At 45.4% G+C, this 19,044-nt stretch overlaps 1 protein-coding gene across 1 annotated transcript; it reads right to left on the bottom strand.

Annotated features, from left to right (window-relative positions):
• Positions 1–285: 285 nt before the first annotated feature.
• On the bottom strand, positions 286–11,131 carry SMIM20 (small integral membrane protein 20). The gene is made up of 3 exons (XM_090267006.1): positions 10,894–11,131; positions 1,178–1,234; positions 286–423 (listed from the first exon to the last, which is right to left on the bottom strand). Exons 1-3 carry the CDS (start codon positions 11,000–11,002, stop codon positions 386–388), a joined length of 204 nt encoding a protein of 67 aa, XP_090123132.1. The 5' UTR covers positions 11,003–11,131; the 3' UTR covers positions 286–385.
• Between the last annotated feature and the right edge of the window lie 7,913 nt (positions 11,132–19,044).

Raw genomic sequence — 19,044 nt, forward strand, 5'->3', positions numbered from 1 at the left:
TGGTTTTTCACTGAAATTTCCTATCTGGAAGATGGCAAAACAATCTAGAATCTTCCCAAGTCTCCCGGTTGCTTGTATTCATATCACAGCACAGTTGGGTATGTAGTGGAGACTGAATGATAAGTAGATCTCCAAACACAGCTGGGTGAGACAGCTTCATTTTTAGAATAAACCGAATCACGAAACCTTCCTAATGGTGTGATTTGTTCCAGGGTCCTTTTGATGCTTACGAAGGGAAATATTAATCGGTGCACAGTATTCTTATTTATGGCATTACAGTTTTCTTCTCTAGCTGTAGTTCTATAGAGAGGTGATTTATTGGACTTGCTGCAGAACAGAGAGCATGAAGATGTCTAATTTCATAATAGAGTTGGTGACAGCCTTCTCACTTCCTGCCAAATGGATCAGACCACACTTTTAACCCTACAGGAAGAAACATGAATAAAAACAGGATTCGTTTTGAAACTTCCTATGCTTCCCTCAGCCCCCACAAACGGAATGCATCAGGATTGCGTGGTGCAGCTGACATGCGGTCCGAGCTACTGCGGGCTCGCCACCGGGCCCCTGAGCCATGGCGGCCACGAGGGACTTTTAAATGGCTCAGAAATTGCCCCACAATAGGAAGAGATGTATCTGGCCTAATTAAAAACTAAATTAAAAAGAATGTTGCCACAGATTATAAGAGTTTGGGTTAATAAACTAGAACCTCTCATTCTCAGCCAACTTGGATCATCTTAAAGTAACTAACCATCCAGCCACAAAGGGAACTTCTGAGCTTTTGTGTAAAACAGAATCCCGCATCAATTAAAACAGCTCACAAGTAAACAGTATTTTCCCATGAGGGTAGTGTTGAAATAGGTGCTTGGTAAATAAGCCTGCAAAACAGCTATTCACACTTCATATTTAATTACACACGTTACATTTTTACACCCACTTAGCAAATGCAAAAAGGGATGGGTAAACTTGCAAACATATTCTGGAGGGAAATATTAAAATGAAATCCCAGGGTGGCACCTAGGAAGTGGCAACTGTTGTGAAACGAGCAGCACAATCCCAGTCCGGCCCCTCCGCTAGAAGGATCTCTCCCACTGCAAACAACCCCGCCCCCCAGCCCCAGCCCCCACCCTCTGCCAACACAACAGTACCAACGAGATTTTGTTTTGATGTTTCAGTTTACCTGGTGGCTGCACCTCTTCCTGAACAATGCCAGCCCGGTTTACAGCTTGTTCCTTCTCTAAGAAACACAACAGAGAAATTACTTTTCAGCAAGAAGGGGAGGCAGTGGTGGAGGAAACCTTTGTATTTACACGGGACAAGGACGGGACAGTTAGAAACCAATATAGGAGGACGCCACTACTCAAAGTTCTTAGGTTACAGAAGTTAGATCCTACAGCAAAAAGCCTGGGCACTCTCAGTCAAAGAAAGCAAGCCATGTTTCAAAAGAAAAGCTGCCAACTAACATCTTTTCTCTGTGCGTTCAGCATTTTTTGGAAAGGCAACAGAACAACAGAAAACGAACAATTCTGAAAGAACTGGTGGGTGTGATATTATGAGGGGAAGACTGCTGAATTGAAGGAACAAGTACAATGAACGGCAAATGATGTCGTTTATAGGTCTAAAATGCACTCCACTGAAGGACTAGGCCCAGAACTAAATATGCTATGTTTTTTATAGGAAATAGAGCAGAAAATTAATCTTTGGGTGGGTGGCTTTGGTTTGGGTAATTGAAGCTTCCCTAATTGATTGCAGGTGCTGTGCCAATTAGAAAGTACATTTTAGCTACAGCAGCTTAAGCGATCTCTTTGGAGATGTCCAACAGGCAAGGGCCAAGGGAAATTGGGCGTTTTATGTCTGTAGGCTTCAAGCACTGACACGTCTTTCTAAGTGGTTTAGAATAAACCCAAGGTCTATGAAAACAAAGACTTATTATTGTAAGTATCACGAAAAACAAATGATGGCTTTTCAGGGGAAAGACTTGGAGCCAAAGGTTGTTTATTACTAAATTATAGTAATTAAAAGCTGTAATCAGACCTTTGTTTTAATTGAGCTGACAGTGTTTCTTTAAATCCACATTTAGCTCTTATTTAATATTAGGCCCTTTTCTTGATTCTGGTCTCTGGATTCTCAGAAAGTTACGCAAGCATAAAGGTAGAAGATACAGGGTTTTGCCAAATCGAATATTCATTGAATTTGCTTCTCCAGTGGTGTGACAGAAAGTCAATCCTAAGTGACCTACCTGATAGTTTTATCAATGCTAAATTTTGCTTTGGCAAATAAAACACTGGGCAATAGGGATTATGTGACTCTTGATATTCAATTCTGAGAGAGACAGAGAGAAGGCAGAGCATAATGAAGCCAATTACAGACAACAGCTGGCTGTGGTTTCACTGGGCCTCTCTGAAAAGTAGCAGGTGAACAGCAACCAAGATCCTCGGGACCAAGATCCGCCAAAGACATCTTCCATCTAAGTGCGTGATAACAGAGCCTCTAAGGTGTCACTCTAAAATAACTCAACAGGTGATCTCATTTCCTAAGATGTTCAAGTCCTGGAGGACTGAGCCCTACCCCACTGTCAACATGGAAATCCCCACGTCTCTCAAACATGCTCTTAGAAAACGCCAATTAGTAAAAGACTATACTGCCATTGATCGCGCCAGGACAAAAAGATATAATTTCCACACCTAAAAGGTCCATCCTCCAGTATTATGGAAGAGGGAAGTGATGTGTTTTTTTAAAAAAATAAATGTCAGAAAGCACTCTAGACCTACAGATTTAAGGCAATCAGACATCCGGGTGTATCGAACACATTCTCCGAGAGGCACTACAAAGCCAAAGAAGCTGGCAGACTGCCAAGCATGGAAGGAAGTTGACTTCTGATGGCAAGGACAGAATGCCTAATTGTGTTTGAACCTCTTATAATGCAATGGAGAACCAAGTAAAAAGAAAGGAATCTCTGTCTTCACACTTTCTTGCTAATTGCTAATGAGGTTGGAGAGAGCCTGAGGATTTATTTTAAATAGACCATAATCTCTTTATAATCCTTGTCCTTATGCAACCACCTCTTTCTTTTTCTCTTTTCTTTTTCTTCTTTTGGCTTGGACAGGCAATTTAAACCAATTTACTGAACCAGTTCCTACCAACTGATAACCGGTATTAGCATCCTATCTATACCCCCTGGTTCTTTAATCTGTTAATGTTTTATAAATACTCTAAGGCCAAAGTAGTCTTATATGAATTCATGATATGACACAAAGACACTGTTTGGGAATGCAGAATATGCTAAAAGGAGAACAAACTGGTCCTTCAGGATTTAGCAAGTACATCTTGATGAGGTTGACAGTTAGGTTTCTATTTTGTTATCATTAGAGAAATAGCAAAAGTCTATAAACCTCAGGAAAAGGGCAACCGCCGAAGTCAGGAGTTTAACTATGTGAACAATGAGTAATTACTGACTTTTCAGTAGTGAGCGTGTTTCTATGAGTAGTGAAATGATTAAAACCCAAATATACAACACTGGGCCTGGGGCTTTGCAATGGTTAGAAAAGGCCTCATTCTGGAGTCTCAGCAAGCCCGACTCTGCCCCCTGGTGCTAAGGCAGTGGTTTGATTTGTAGTTTTAATTGAGGATCGTTATCTTTAGTCAAAGAGCGAAGTTACATTATTAAACGGGTAATACATGCAGACAGGCAGGTTTTTGTATGGTAGTAAAAGAAGCCACCTAATAATTTTTAAGTCTTTGAAAATGAGAACATATCCTTATAACTTAATGGCCATACTGTCCAGGTGTAGAGTATGACCTCAGGACCCCCCCCACCCCCCCATCTCCTCCTGCCAATAAACAGTTAAAATAAAAGCAACTACTTACAACCGAAGTAATCGGACAAATGGCAACAATTGAAGTAGACTAAATATTAGATAATAGCATTGTGTCCATATTAAATGTCCTGGATTGGATCATTATATGGTGATTATGTAAAAGAATGTCCTTGTTCTTAGGAAACACATGCTGAAGTGTTTCGGAATGAAAGTTCACAATGTCTTCAACTTACCCTCAAATGGTGCCGCAGAACAATAGTAATAATTCTATTACATGTAGATATAATTACATATGTACATATGTGCCTATCTAGATGTGTATGTCATGTTGTATTTTACATACGGGGAGAAAGCAGATGTAGCAAAATGTTAACTAGTAAATTTAGGTGAAGGACATACAGAAATTTACTGTACAAGTCTTAGGTCTTTTCTGTTGGTTTGTTTTTTGAATCACGAAAATACTCAACTGCAAAACAAGTATAAGCAAGTCCAACAACATTGTGACTATTCCACAATGATTACGTCAAAGTAGCTTTTCTCAAAGAGCAAGTACAAAATTTAAAAACTCCTCTCCCAGAGCTTCAATTTGCTGCTGTTGCCTGGACACGTACATCATCTAGATGAGCACAGGGTAATCCGGAACTAGACAGGCACTGGTGCTGTGTGTGAGTGTGAACCAGCGGCGGAGGGGACTGAATGACCATGGAGACAGGTGTGAACCAGCCGCAGAGGGGACCCAACGGCCATGGAGGCGGGTGTGAACCAGCCGCGGAGGGGGACCAAACGGCCACTGGAAGCACTGGCTCTTTCTGATCCTGTGAACGCTTTTGTTTCCTCACCGGAGAGTCTAGTTAAATCCAGAGAGCTCCGTAATGATGGTTAGAAAGCAAGACTCGTCTGTCTGTGCATCTCATTTGACTCCATGGTAAGAGGGATAAAAAGCATATTCTAAGCACCTGGCATGTGACAGGGAAAATGCCCTTTCGGTAAGAATGACTTCTGTACCAAGCAATTTCTTGTAACTGCACTCAGACTCTGTACAATACGTTCTCAGTTGGCAGCAGCAAGCTGCAGCAACACACACAGCGAGCAGCAGGAGGGCAGAGGTTCTCAAGCTCCTGCACTTGGCCTGCACTCTGCTGTTACACTGCGAGCTGCCAGGTGCGGCTGAGCATCGGTACGCAGCACACGGGCTGGGGAGTCAGGGTCTAGTGTCCACCTAGCAACATGCTGAATGGTCTGGGACAAGCACAGGGTCTCCGGCAAAATTACGATTTTTATGCTTCTGCAGATCTAATAAATTTAAAAATGAACAGGATTACAGAAAATGACCTCGTTCGGTCTCATTTCACAGGTTGGCCTGAAATGCCATAGACAGGCTGTTTGCAAAAGGCCACATTCAGGATCATTACCTAGTTCTAGGATACAAAGACAGATGAGGCTGTTCTTGTGCCTGAACACTGGCCCTTCAGACAAGCCAGGCTGCGCGCCAACAGGATGAGAGCTAAAGGCAGCGTCTGGGATTCCCTCCGGAAGCACAACGGTCTCCATACTTCTGGTGTGGGATCACTGACCGCCACCGCAAAGTGCCATCTCCCCGGTGCTCATTTTGGTACCCAGGCAGCATGTGCAGAACTGACCTTGTACTTCACATAACGCTGAGTCAAGTCTGGCTGAGTTAGTGAAAGAGCTGAAGATCACAGTGAATGTCAACATGAAATCCCACAAGGCGGTCTTGTGAGAGCCGCTTGCCTGATTGTAAAGCATGGGCGATCTCCTTGGCTTGATTTTACCTACGCACCTTTCTCCTTGTGGCTTATTCCAGCAGTGGCCCTGGAACCTACCTGTTTCCACATTCCCCGCACCCAGGCTGGCCAGCATCAGTCCCACTAGCCCAGTTGAATAGCCCACACTGACTTTACGCTTGAGCCCTACGTGACCTCGGATCCTCCCTTGTTGCCACTGGCTCCACTTCTCAAGGACTGCGTGTCTGCCCTACCCTTCCAAGGGCTGTGGGCTCCTACGTCTGCCCAGAAGCCTGAGAAATACAAACATAGGCGGGACAGTCAGAAGAGGAAGACCCAACAGCAGGGGCTAAGAGAAGTGGTTGGAAGGTAGGAGCAAAAGGGCAAAGCCAGGAGGATTGGTGAAGGGGGCTCTCACACATACATGACCTGAACGGAAGTCATCACCTGGAAGTGCCCACAGCTTCCCAACATCAAACCGAATTTAGCTGCATCCGCACCTGCCCTTGCTCCGGAGCTGGCAGAAGAGGTGTCCTGCCTTCCGTCCACAACTCCCTTCTTCATCTGGTCTTGAGATCCCACGCCACCTCCACCTTTATTCCTTGTCTTCTCTCTGCAGCATCTTTCTTTGTCCAGAGACTCTCTTGGCCCTCCCATCTCTCCCAGACAAAACTCAAACAAAACTCTCCCTAGACCCCTGGACCTGCTGGAAATATGCTCTGTCATCTCCTCCCCACACAGCCAAACATCTTCAGTCAATTTCATACACTATTTACTCTTTATTCCCTGCAATCTGCTTTCTGCCCCCTACCAAACCACCTCAAACAGTCTTAATAAAAGGAACTATGACCTTTACCTTAAAAAAAAAAAAAAGAAATCTAATGGCTATTTTCACTTATCTTCCTGTCCCCTGCTAACCACATCCCCTTCATGAAGAGTTGTCTTCACAGGGCTTATGACGACAGCCTCTCCTGGTTCTAATCCTCTCGCTCTGGCCACCGCTTCTCCTGACTGCTTGCTCTGCAAACCGTGTTCAGCACCAGCATCCTGGTCCTCGTCCAGCTCGTGTCTTTCAATCTCTGAATGCTGTACGGGTGCCCTTAACTCCCTTTCCATCCAATGCTGATGACACTGCATCTCTAGCTCAGCTCTTGATCCTGGGTCTCAGCTCCAGACTGGCACCTCCCATCGCCCGTGGGAAATCTCCAAGAGCACATCCTGATACCCAAAACTCAGTACATCCCAAATGCAAGGAGCTCATCCTCTGACCTGCAAAACTGGTTCCTTCTTGTGTTTCTTATTAAATGACCAGCACCACCATCTCTTCAGCTGCTGAAGCCAGAAAACTGAGTGCCTTTCTCCTTCCTCTCCCTCCCTTACTCTGTGGCTAATCAGTCACAAATCCATGTGGAGTTTACTTCCTAAACACAGCTCCCAAATTCAATGCTTCTTCCCAGTCCGATAACCAACATTTGGGTGCAGGCTCCAGTCACCTCTCCCTGCTCTCCTGTGGCCACAGGAAGTACAGCCTTCTTACCACCCGCCTTGACCCTTCCAGCCCCCACCTTCACATTACAGAGCAACACCCGTGAAGACTGAATGTCATCACCTCCTTCTCCCAATTAAAATACTTCAGTGGCCCTCCACTGACTGGACTCTGAGGACAGCAGAGGGTTATTGAATACTTCAATCAAGGAAGATGATCAAATCCAAAAAACAAATGGCATAGCAACAGCCACGGCTGAAGTTCTATACATTTTCTGACAAACAAGAACGAATTTTCCCCTTTGCAAATTCCCCCGGAAGAAATAGTAACAGATGTATCTCGGGATGAAGAAAACTGAAACTAGAAAGGAGGGAGATGCAAGAAGGACTGAGGCCTGAAGACTGTGGGTAAAGAGAAACTATCAGTGACTGTATGAAGCACTGATTTAGGGAGGAGCCAACACAAGGCAGGACTGAAGTTACACACAGGACTGGGATGGGGCTAAGACATTCTAAGGTCTTTGTATATTTCACAGGTACGTAAAGACATGGACTAACTTTAAACAATAATAATAAAATAATAAAAATAGAATGTAAACTTTTAAACTACATAGTAGAGGGAGAAAAATAAAGCCTTGATGGCATAAAAGAGAAAAAAAGATAAAACAAAATAATATGGAGAAAATAAAAGTAACTATAATAGTAAACATAATAAATGAAAATGAACTCAATCTAACAGTTTAAAGAAATGATTGGATTGGATTAAAAATCCAGTTTAGGCTGACTATAAGAGGATAAATGTACCAGGAACATATTAACCAAAAGAAAGCTGGCAACTATAATAATATCAGATAAAACAGAGTGAAGGAATATGGGGGATAATGAAGACACCTATATAATTGAAACAATTCTCCAGAATATCCTAGATTACTTGCACCTAATAACATGGCTTCAAGATATCTATTGGAATAAATAATAGAATTAAGAAGTTTGATCTGCAATAAACATATATAGAACCTGTAGCCAACAACCAGACTACACATCATTCCAAGCACATTGAAAACATCTGTAAAAACTGATCTGTACTAAGCCACAAAGCAAATCTTTATCAATATCCAAGAATCAAAACCACAATCCACATTCTTTGACTACAGATGCAAATAAGATAGAAATGAGCAATAAAAAGTAACCAGGAAGACCACCGTGGCTGCTGGTAGAGCACGGCTGGGTGTCAGGGCCTGGCAGAAGCAGGGAGACCAGCTCAGAGTCCAAGCCCTGGGCTGGGGAGGTGAAGCGAGACAAGAGAAGGGCTGACTGTCTTGTTTGGTCAGGTCCACCCAGCACCTAACACAGTGACAGGTACAGAGTAATTACTAAAATCCAGGTTTAAAAATACCTTTTTAAAAAGCCAAAGAAATAAATTAGTTGAAATTAAGCTCTGTCCTCCTAGAGGTTTCCCATAGTCACAAACACCTCACCTGCCTGAACCCCAGTTTACTTCCAGGCCAGCCAGCTCTGGGGGTGTCTACCTGCTGAACTGTCCTTGTCTCACATCCTTGCTCTTGTGGGCCCTTATTTTTTAAACGTTTTTTATGTGATGCCTAATATAAGACTACAGTAGGTGCTATCTCACCTGTTACCTCAAAAACATTCCCAAACCAGTAAATTTGGTCTGTAATCTCCATTGCCATAGATGAGGAAAGAAGCCAAGCTCAGAGAGGTTAAGTACTTACCTGAAGGTCCTCATCTACTAGACCCTCATCTGCCTTACCCCCTTTTCTCACTCTCTTAGAGGGGCAGTATGGTCCCATGGTGGACTGATCAAGGGCATTGATTCAAAGCCCAGGTCTGTGACTCATCAGCTGTGGGTCCTGGTGCAAGTTACGTAACTGTTCCATACCTCAGTTTGTCCACATATGGAATGGGGATGATGCTCACATAGCAGTTACCACAAAGGGTTGCTATGAGAACAAGATGAGTTAATATATATGAAGTGCTTAGAAGAGTGCCAGACATAGTATGTATCATAAACTTTCAGCACATACTAGTTGTTTAGTATTATTTTTCTGTTTAAAAAATCAGTTATGACTCTCAAATAAGAATTGGCCAAATTAATTAAAATTGAACCATACAAGTGTGCAGGTGTAGACTTCCTTCCAGTTAAAATGCATTTAGTGACCACTCACTAAATGTTCACCTGAAAGACCTGATTTGTCTGTCTCAAATGGCTCAGACAAACAGAGATTCTAGAGAATCTCTAGAAAACTGTTGATGGGATCCATAACACAAACCCACACCTTGCTCATTTGATCTAGGTCAGGATTTCTCAACCTTGCCACCATTTATTTTAGGCAAGGTAATTCTTTGCCATGAGAAGCTGTCCTGTGCACTGCAGAAAGTTTAGCAGCAGCCCTGGCCTCTAGCCACTAGATGCCAATAGCACACTCACCCCACCCCCAACCGTGACAGGCAAAATGTCTCCAGATAGAACCAAATGTCTCCTGAGGGACAAAATCATCCCCAGTTGAAAGCCACTGCTCTCATCTTCAAAACTGAAACTTTTCTAGTGGGATCCAAAGCAGACCCCCTTGTCCCATGTTCAATGCTAGAGGCCATAATAAAATAGCCTGTGACAGGGATCCAATAAGGAAGGATGATGGAAATAGATTATCTGGGGCTTCACACAACCCTGTTTACCCCCCATGCACGGCGCATAGGCTGGAGGGCAGAATGCAGAGGCCATTTTAATCTTGGCTGATGGAAAAAAGCTACAAGGAAATTTAAGTGTGTATTTAAAATGCTCTGCCTCCAGAAACCTAATGTTGTAGCTTTTGTAACGGGCAGAGCATTTACACGGAGCTTTCGCCTTCAAATCGCCAAGCTTTCAGTCTCCACTAATATTCTCAAGGGGCAGGGTTGGCTCTCTTTCATCTTCAAGATGATTCAGGTTTCCTGGAGAACAAAATGAGCCTCTAATGCCTAATATTTTCTCTCTGACAGATGGTTTCAGATGTATCAAAGTGCTAATCCTTGCTGAGGTATAGGTCTCAAGGAAGGAGAGTTTGGCTTTTAGCATGATAGGACTTGAATGATTAAGGAGGTAAATTACTCCCAGGATATTCACCATTGTCATGTGAGCAACCAGCTTAAAATGAAGACAGCAGAATCTGAAAAAAGATTTGAGAAGAGAAGAAAAGCTAAAAAATCCAGGTAAACAGTTTAGGTTTGCAACATTTCCGCCCAAGGACATCTCTGGGAGTGGAAATGAAGTTGCCAATAAAATCACCTTCAAGCTCAGTTCGATTAGGGTTCAATCTGCCTCCCCCCAACGTACCATTTCCAGCTGCAGTGTGTGGAAGATCAGGAGACAGAGGACTGGGTTGGAGTATTTGCCTTGCCACCTACTAGCTGTATGACCTTGGGCATGTTATACAACCTCCCTGAGGCTCAGTCTCCCCACCTGTATAATGGGTGATAATACCTACCTCTAAATGAGGTTGTAGAAATGAAATGATCCAATGTATGCCTAACCTGTCACATGATATGCAGTCAATTAATGTTAACTGTGAACATGAACTAGTATTTAGTGCCCACCTACTATGTGCAGACTGCTTTCATTACCACCTTTGAGTGCTAGAGGTGGCTAGAGGGTCTGATTTTAGATATTATAGAAATAGTTATTTATAGATGAGAATGCTTGTTTCAGGTCACAAAGCTGCACACAGTAGAATTCAAACCCAGGTCAGCCTGACTCCGGAGCCAAGATCTTCCCACGTCCCCACGTGTAGATGACTGGGGACAGGGAGTTACTGGGACTAGGTCACCACACTGGATCAGAGGTCACTCACGGTATTCCTCAGGCCGCATTAGGGGCCGGAAGTAGATGGGGTAGAAGGCGGCGCCGACCAGGGTGATGAAACCGCCGAAAATGAGCGCGGTCCGCAGGTTCCGGGACATGGCGCCCGTGGGAACTGCCCTGACCCGCTCAGAACCCTGCAACTCGGAATCACCAAAACCACGCTCTCGTGGCCGGGACACAGTTCCCTCGGAAAAGGCTGAGTAGCTTTCGCTTCCGGGCCTTGGGGGCGTGGCTAGGAGGCGGGGCGGGGCGAGGTTAGGAATGGGGTGGATCCAGAGGCGGGTCTGGGCGACTGGGTGGAGCTGGGGCGGGATGGGGCGGGGCATCAGGCCAGCGCAACTCCCCGCTGCGCTCCCTCCAGGTGTAATGCAGCCGCGAGTCACTAGAGGTGATTTAAGGGTGCAGCTTTTGCTGCGCTCCGTTCCAAGGAGCCTGTCCTATCCCCTGCCCTGCCCTGCGCCTCTGCCTGGCTCCCATCCACCACTCTTCTGACTTCTCTTGCCACTCCTATACCAACCACGCTTTCCCGTTGTTTCCCCACTGATTTGATTTTAGCAAGTGTCTTGCCATCAGCTGGATGCTCTCTGTGACTCCCTGACTTAATCCTCATACTAGTCGGCCCATTTTACAGGTGCAGAAACCACGGCTTGGCTGTCTGTCTGGCTTTGGACAAGTTACTTGGCTTCCCCAAGGCTGATTTGAGAGGATTAGAGACACGGGGAAACTCCCTGGCCGCGATGGCCTGTAGGGGGATTCTGAAACCAGAGCCACAGGGGCCTTCAGACCAAGACTATGCTGGGAAAAATGTTGTTTCAACATCCATGCTACAAGAAGACTTTTTCTGACTCCATTTTTCCATCCTTCCTCTATCCCTATTCCCTTTATTAATAAGGATGGGGAGTATATAGGGATTTGCACAGGGCAGAGAGCTAGCCACCTGTCCTATAAATGGGACCTTGGGACCCTGCCTTATTGCCTGGGATGGGAGGCCACTGAAAACAGACATCTGTTTCCTCTCCTATGAATGCCATCCTCCATCCTTCCCGGTGGGCTATGCCCACATATAAGCTGCCCAGGGGTATACTGGGCAGCTGAGACCAGCATTCCTTGGGTCTTCACTCAATCTTTTACAGATAAGAATGATACCGGCTGCTGGGAGCTGGGGAGTAGAGATGATATTCATCTTGACCCCAGAAGCATTATTTAGTTCAGAAAAGATCTATGATCTTTCAGAAATGGTATGTTGCAGAGCACAGGTTTCCTCTTTCTTTGTAGTGTTGTAGTTGAATCAGGCTACTGTCTACCTGTGTGGTTCCAGAAGCATATAAATCAGGTGTTCTATCTGTCAGCAGATTTATGAACTATCAGCCATGCCCCAAACACCAGGCAAAGTGCTACGGGGAACACAAAGATGAATAAGATGTGACCCTTGCTCTCCAGGAGCCTGTCAATGTGGATGAAGAGACAGGACATATACATAAAGAGATAACTAATGACCTGATCTTGCCGGTGAGTGATACGGTCCTGCAGGCTACAGAAGTTCAGAGGAAGAAGACAGATGATAGTAGGGTGAGGCAGCTGCTCCTCAGGCACCTGCAGGAGCTTGTTAGGGGGAGGGCAGAAGACTTCAGAGCAAAGAGAGAATGAAGTGATGCATGCTTTCTGTCACGTGACATGAAAATCCCCAGGTATAGTACGCATTTGTCATTTTAGCAGCATCCATTTTGCTTTCTGTTAATAGTACCCTGAATATCTTCTGGACAACCACCCCTCTCCCATTCTCAATCCATGAGACAAGCTGTGGCTTCTCCCCCAACCCAAATCCTTACTTTTTTCCCACTCCAAGAGTTAAGCATATAACCAAGCCTGACCAAGCTTTGTCACCACAGGGGTTGATTGGCAGAGAACCCAGGCCTGATCACCCAATATACCTGCAATGTCCATGCCACATGACCCACATTGAGCCAACCATAGTCTGTCCCAGCAGCTGGAAAGCTGGGTTTGAATTTGAGATGTTGAGACTCTGGAGCTGCTAGAGATCACCATTTAGAAATGGGAATGAGGAAAATACAGCAGAAGAGGACCTGAGACAGAGAGAGAAATCAGATGCTGGTGTTACATTTGAGCCCCTGAAGCCAGCTAAAATGGGGTCTACCCTTAGATTTTTTGGTAACATAAAGTCACCTCTTCACTGAAGCCAGTTTGAATTGGGTTCTGTCTTTGAAAACAGAAGGAGTTCCAGATGAAACCACTATGGGTGTAGTTTCATTTGCTTAATACCCACCCCTGAGCTGCAAGTCAAGGACTGCCTCATTTTATAGACCAACTATGCCATTCGTATAACTTATTAGCATCACCACGCCAAAAATTTAGCCCTTGCTTGCCACCAAGCCCTACCAAATACAAGCCTATCTTTTGATCTCAGTGTCCTCCCCATTTATTAGAATTCCACTGACCTATAAATTAAATCAGCCAAGACTTATTGTGTGCCTACTCAGGGCAAGGCACTGGACGAGTTGATTGGGAACACAAAAAGGAAGCAGTCAACATCTGTGCATTCAACAAAGGTTCACTGAGCCAAGAACAATGTGCCTGGCCCTTTTCAGGTGCTGGTGGAGGCAGCAGTGAATTAACAGGACAGTCTGTCATCCTCATGGCCTCTACAGTCTGGTAGAGGGATGAGGTGTGGCAATGGATAGTAAGTAATTGCTTCTTGGTCACTCAGCCTCCCCTAAAAATAGCTCCCGATTCCTTTTAAGAGAATGACCTCTCATCTCGGCATTCTTGGCTGGACTGTAAATCTAGGGGCCCTGGATTTTTCTTTCACAACTAATATCAAGGCTGTAGAACATTTCCCTTGTGCTGGTCACCATCACAGGTTTATCCATTCAGTACTCACCAACCCCCATGAATAGGTGTCTCTATTTGCAAAAGGGGAAGCTAGGCTGTAGCAATAATGACCAGTTCAAGGTTACATAGGTAGTAAGTGGCAGAGTCAGGATTCAAATTCAGTGATCTGCTGCTACCATTGACTTACACCACCTTGCAAAGGCAGTGAGCTCGTGTTGTCTGAGTGAGGGTACAATCCTAACCAGGTCCGATTGTTCTTTCTCACAGAAACCAGAATTGTATGGGTGATGACAGGACAGATAACACAGTTGCAGTGAGTTTTTTTTTTTTTTTTTTTATCCTCACCTGAAGACATGCTTATTGATTTGGGAGAGAGGAAGGAAGGGAGAGAGAAAGAGTAGCATCAATGTGAGAGAGAAATATCCATCAGTTGCCTCTTGCATGTACCCTGACTGGACATTGAACCCACAACCTAGGTATGTGCCCTGACCGGGGATAGAACCCACAACCTTTTGGTGCACAGAACAACATTAAACCAACTGAGCCACTGGGCACAGTGGGTTTTTGCATTTGCCTGAACCCTGGAGCTTTCCTGGAATGCTGGGGCTTCCCCAGAACACTGGGGCTTCCCATCATTCCCCCTTGCAGTCCGATTCTTCACCATTCATTGTATTCTGCAGGCCACCCAGTAACTCCATTTGGACTACAGGTAGTGTCAGTTTTGGTTGCCTGTCATCAGGAGCCCTTATAGAGACAGAAATTTCCACATGGCGTAGACAAAGGGCTTGGGGCTCCATAGCTGTGTGAATGTTTGTGAAAGCCAAAGGAAGCTGGGGTGTGGGGGAAGGCTTTGGTGCAAACAGCGGAGAAAGAGCTCAGCGATGTAGGGAGATGGAATGCAAGTCAAATATGTCAGGAGTCCTAGGGAGCATATTTTCATCTCAATCACTGAGAAAAAAATTGGCTTGGGCTCCTACCCAGCACTTCCTTCTTCTTTCCTCGGATGTGAAGATTGAATGCTTGCAGGGAGCAGACCACCAGTGGCGTCTCGCACGGGTATCAGACAGACATCAAAGTTAATCCGCTCTCTGATCTAAGCAAAACGGTGATGAGGGTTTCATGGGACAGCAGCTCCACTAATTGTGGCACTGCAGCGCAGCTGATGTATTTTTAGAATATTGTGAATTCCCAAGAAGTATCGGTACTTTCTGCAGAAAAACAGTCAGACTTTCTGGCTGGGGTTTGGAAGACAGCGTGGTCTAATGCAGGATCCTCTGGACCTGTACTTTTGAGACTATGTAGAGGGAATCCTTGTGTTTTCATCGGCACTCTGTCTCTCTGGGTGCCTACTCATCTGTATAAATGTTTCTGATTTAGGTCATTTGTCATGTTTCCCTTCTCTGATCCGCTCTTTATATCTGAGACTTCCCCAGCTGTGCGTCTTGGTTTATCTTTTGCCATACTATGCACCCCACAGTTTTAACTAATATCTTCATGACTTCCAGGGCTAGGTGTCTAGACCAGACTTTCTACTGAATGCTGGCCTCGTGTGCCTGGTGGACATCAGGTTCAAGATCCACCTGTTTCTCCTACTCCCTCCCTCCTCTTCACTCTCTGCCACTGGCATGGTCTGAGGCTACATCAACTCTCCCTGGCCACAGCTTCCTAACTCATCTTGCACGTGCCATCTTCTTCATAGTAAACTGTCTCATTCAAGGGATAACCAAAGTTATCTTATGAAAACACAGAGCCAGTCAATCATCGCTCTTCTCAGAAGCTTCAGTATCTTCCTAAAGTACGAATTCTCAGCCTGCATCACTCCGGCTTTGGCCAACCGGTCATTAAAGGCTGTTGCTGCATCTATGTGCCCTTGCCGAGTGAAATCACTGGTGTCTGTGTCTGGGTTGCCGTGCCCTGAGCCTAGGCTACAGCTGATTGAATCAGCAGGGACATATGACCCAGAACAAAGTCAAAGGTCCAAAGTCTCTGCCAAAGTGGGGAATGGGCTGACCCGGTGAGATTCTCTGTCTCTGGAATTTCTGCTGTGAAGTCAGGAGCATCAGGAGGTTAGCAGAGGAGGCAGAAGTTGGACAGGTGCACAGGGAGAGGCAGTGAGTAAGCAGCGAGCTGTGAGTAAGCCACCGAGATGAGTCAGTGAAGCTGTGAGAGGAAAGCTCGGCCAGTAGATGGGGAAAGGCTTGCCTGGGAATAGCAGGAAGCCCAGAACGATGGAGGAGAATGAAAATGAAGATCCAGAGATCCCTGATGCTGAGATGTAACCTGATACCCTTAGCCCTAGGACTGCCAGGGACTCATTCATTCATTGTTTTCTACCATCTTTGTTGAGCAGCCGCTATATGCCAGGAACTATCCTAAGCATTAGCCAAAGTCCTTGCCCTCATGGAACGTGCGTTCTAGTCAGGGAGGTAAATAATAAATAGAGTTTAAAAATAAACCAAGCTCACAGATACAGTGCAAAAGTGCTGAGCTACATGTGCTTGCTCTTTGAAGAACAGCAAGGGAGTGGGCGTGGCCTGAGAGGGGTGAGTGAAGGGGACAGGGTGTGAAAATTAGGTCAGTGAGGTAGCTGGGCAAGAGTGCCTCATAAGCTATGAAGGACTTAGGATGTTACTGTTTGTGATGGGGAGACAGTGGGGGATCCCACACTAACTTCTAATTCTGGTGTCTTCTGGCCAGTCCAGCTACTCTATGGTTTTCATTCTCTCCATTGATTCCCATCTTTCTGACCCATAGAGCCCCATTGTTTCCCATAAAGCTATTTACTCAGAAGAGCAGAATGAGTTCTCCTTCCTAGCAACAAAGTGAGTTTGTTCCCAAAGCCACTGTTTGACCCTGAACATCCCTCTCAGCCTTGCTTTCTCCCTCTTACCCCATTTCTCCAAGAACTGCACTCCCCTGGCCCTGATCTATTTGCCAGGTGCCAAATGCAGTCTGCTTGGCCTGCCTCTGAGTCTTTGCTCTAACTCAGCCATCTCTCTGGAAGGGCTTTCTCCCAAGAGCTTCTTGTCACCGTCCGTCCCTCTAAGGCCATTCTCAGATCCCACTTCTACAAAACCTTCCATGATGACTTGACTTGAAATGGACTCTCCTCTTCTAAACTCCTGTTAGGATTATTTTTGGCTGCATAACTAATTACCCAAAACTTCATTGCTTAAAACTGAAAACAACAATTTACTGCCTCTCAAAATACTGTGAGTTTCCTGGGCATTCTTCTGTACCACAAGGTGTGCTGGGTGCTGGTAACAGCTGGAGTCTCTGGGAACCTAACTGGACTGGACCATCTCAGACAGCTCACTCTCGTGACCGACAGCCGATGCTCAGCTGGGGCTGTCGATAAGAGCACCCAGAGGTGACATCTCCTAGTGTGGTGGCTCAGTTCCAAGAGGAAACATGCCAAGAAAATCAGGAGGCAGCCACAGGCTTCTCCGATGGTTTAGCCTTGGAAGGTACCCAGAGGAATTTCAGCTGCACTCCACTGGCCAGAGACCAGGTCACGAACTGGACCCGTTTCAAGGGCAGTGGGAGTGGAACTAGACCCTGGCTCTCCATGGAGGCAGTGTCGAGGAATTTGCAGCTATCTTTAATCCTCCACAGCTCACGGTGCCTTTTCCACATGCTGGTTACAGTGTTTGTCAGCTTTTGCCTCCATTACAATTATTTAAGCATGTTTTATCTCATCTCACATACTAGACTTGAAGCCTCAATGAGAGACTACATCGTATTTAACCCAATTCTTTCAATGTAATAACCACAATAGCAACAACAAATATTCGCTGTATGCCCACTATGTGCTTGATCTCATCTAGTCTCTGTTCTGACGGGATAGACATTACCCCATTTTACACATTAGGGAACTGAGGCACAGGGCAATTGAGCCTTGCCCAAAGCCACATCATTGGTCAGTGGGAGGGCCAGGATCAGAACCCATTTAAAAGCCCATGTTCTTGTTCTCTTTTCTATTGCATTCCACAATCTTGGTACCGAGAAAATAACACTCCAGTCCAACCGTATTGGCGTTACTGAAGTGTCACTGGGCAGATGAACAAAAGCGAAAGAAGAAAGAATGCAGCACAGAAGTGAGAGCTGGCATGGAGTTGCCATCAGCACTCCAGGTGGCCCCAGTAGACACATGGCCCAGAGGATCAGTGCTGAGTATCCTTTGCAGCCTGCTAGATGGAATGCAGAGTGTTCAGGATCTCAGCAAGGAGCTGGAGTATTTATTGGGTCTGAATGCCTGATGGGAAACTTTCCTCCAAAATTCCAATTTTCTCTCTGCCAAGATAAGTGATGGAGGATTATGGTTCATGTTCTAGCCCATCCACCCGGACCAGGGACCTACAACTCTGAATCGCTGGTCTGCTTCTTCCCAGCTAGAAGTGAATCTAGATTTACATCCCATCAGTAACAAGTGCTATCTCCCTGCTCAGTGAGATCCTAGTTTTAGAAGATTCTGCTTTTATCCTGAGAATATCAATTTATGTGCACAAGGCCTCTCTCTGTGGAGAAGGAGGCACTAAAACCTAAAATAAGTGGAAACTTCACATCCAAGGAGATTTCAATATTTTTTTACATTAAACAACGTCACACACCTCTGTTCTTTTATGAACATAAGGGGATCAGTGGGAAAAAGTCTAAAATACAGCCCTAGCTGGGTAGCTCAGTTGGGTGGAGTGTTGTCCCATACACCAAAAGGTTGTGGGTTCAGTTCCCAGTCAGGGCACATACCAGGCTGTGGGTTTGATGCCCGGTCAGGGTGCATGTGGGAGGCTCCCAGTTGATATCTCTTCTTCCTCTATGCGCCCCTCCCCCTTCTCCCCCCTCCCCCTGCTCTCTTTCAAATCAATAAACATATCCTCAGGTGAGAATTTTTAAAAAGTCTGAAAAAGAGCCTCTGTTTCTGTCTTGGTCCTTTCAGGCTGCTATAACAAAATCCCATAGACTGGGTAGTTTATAAACAACAGAAATTTATTTCTCACAGTTCTGGAGGCCAGGAAGTCCAAGATCAGGGTGCCAGCATGGTTGGGTGGGGACTCTCTGGTTCACAGCTGCTATCTTCTCACTGTGTTCTCACTGGTGAAAGGGGTGAATAGGACCCTATTATAAGGCACTAATCCCATTCATGAGGGCTCCACCCTCATGACTTCAGCCCCTCCCAAAGGTCCCACCTCTTCATGCCATCACCGGAGGGGGAGGATTTCAAAATATGAATTTTAGGGGGACACAAACATTCAGACCCTAGCCTTTTCTCATTGAGAATGTGGAGCTGGTG

The sequence above is a fragment of the Furipterus horrens genome, unplaced genomic scaffold (assembly GCF_987537825.1).
Source record: "Furipterus horrens unplaced genomic scaffold, mFurHor1.1.pri manual_scaffold_2, whole genome shotgun sequence".
Taxonomy (NCBI): Eukaryota; Metazoa; Chordata; class Mammalia; order Chiroptera; family Furipteridae; genus Furipterus; species Furipterus horrens.

Coding starts and splice junctions, on each gene's coding strand:
- SMIM20 (XM_090267006.1), bottom strand. CDS start 11,002: ATGTCCCGGAACCTGCGGACCGCGCTCATTTTCGGCGGTTTCATCACC. Junction 1,235..10,893: donor AATGCGGCCTGAGGAATACC/GTGAGTGACCTC, acceptor TGTGTTTCTTAG/AGAAGGAACAAGCTGTAAAC. Junction 424..1,177: donor GGAAGAGGTGCAGCCACCAG/GTAAACTGAAAC, acceptor TTCTTCCTGTAG/GGTTAAAAGTGTGGTCTGAT.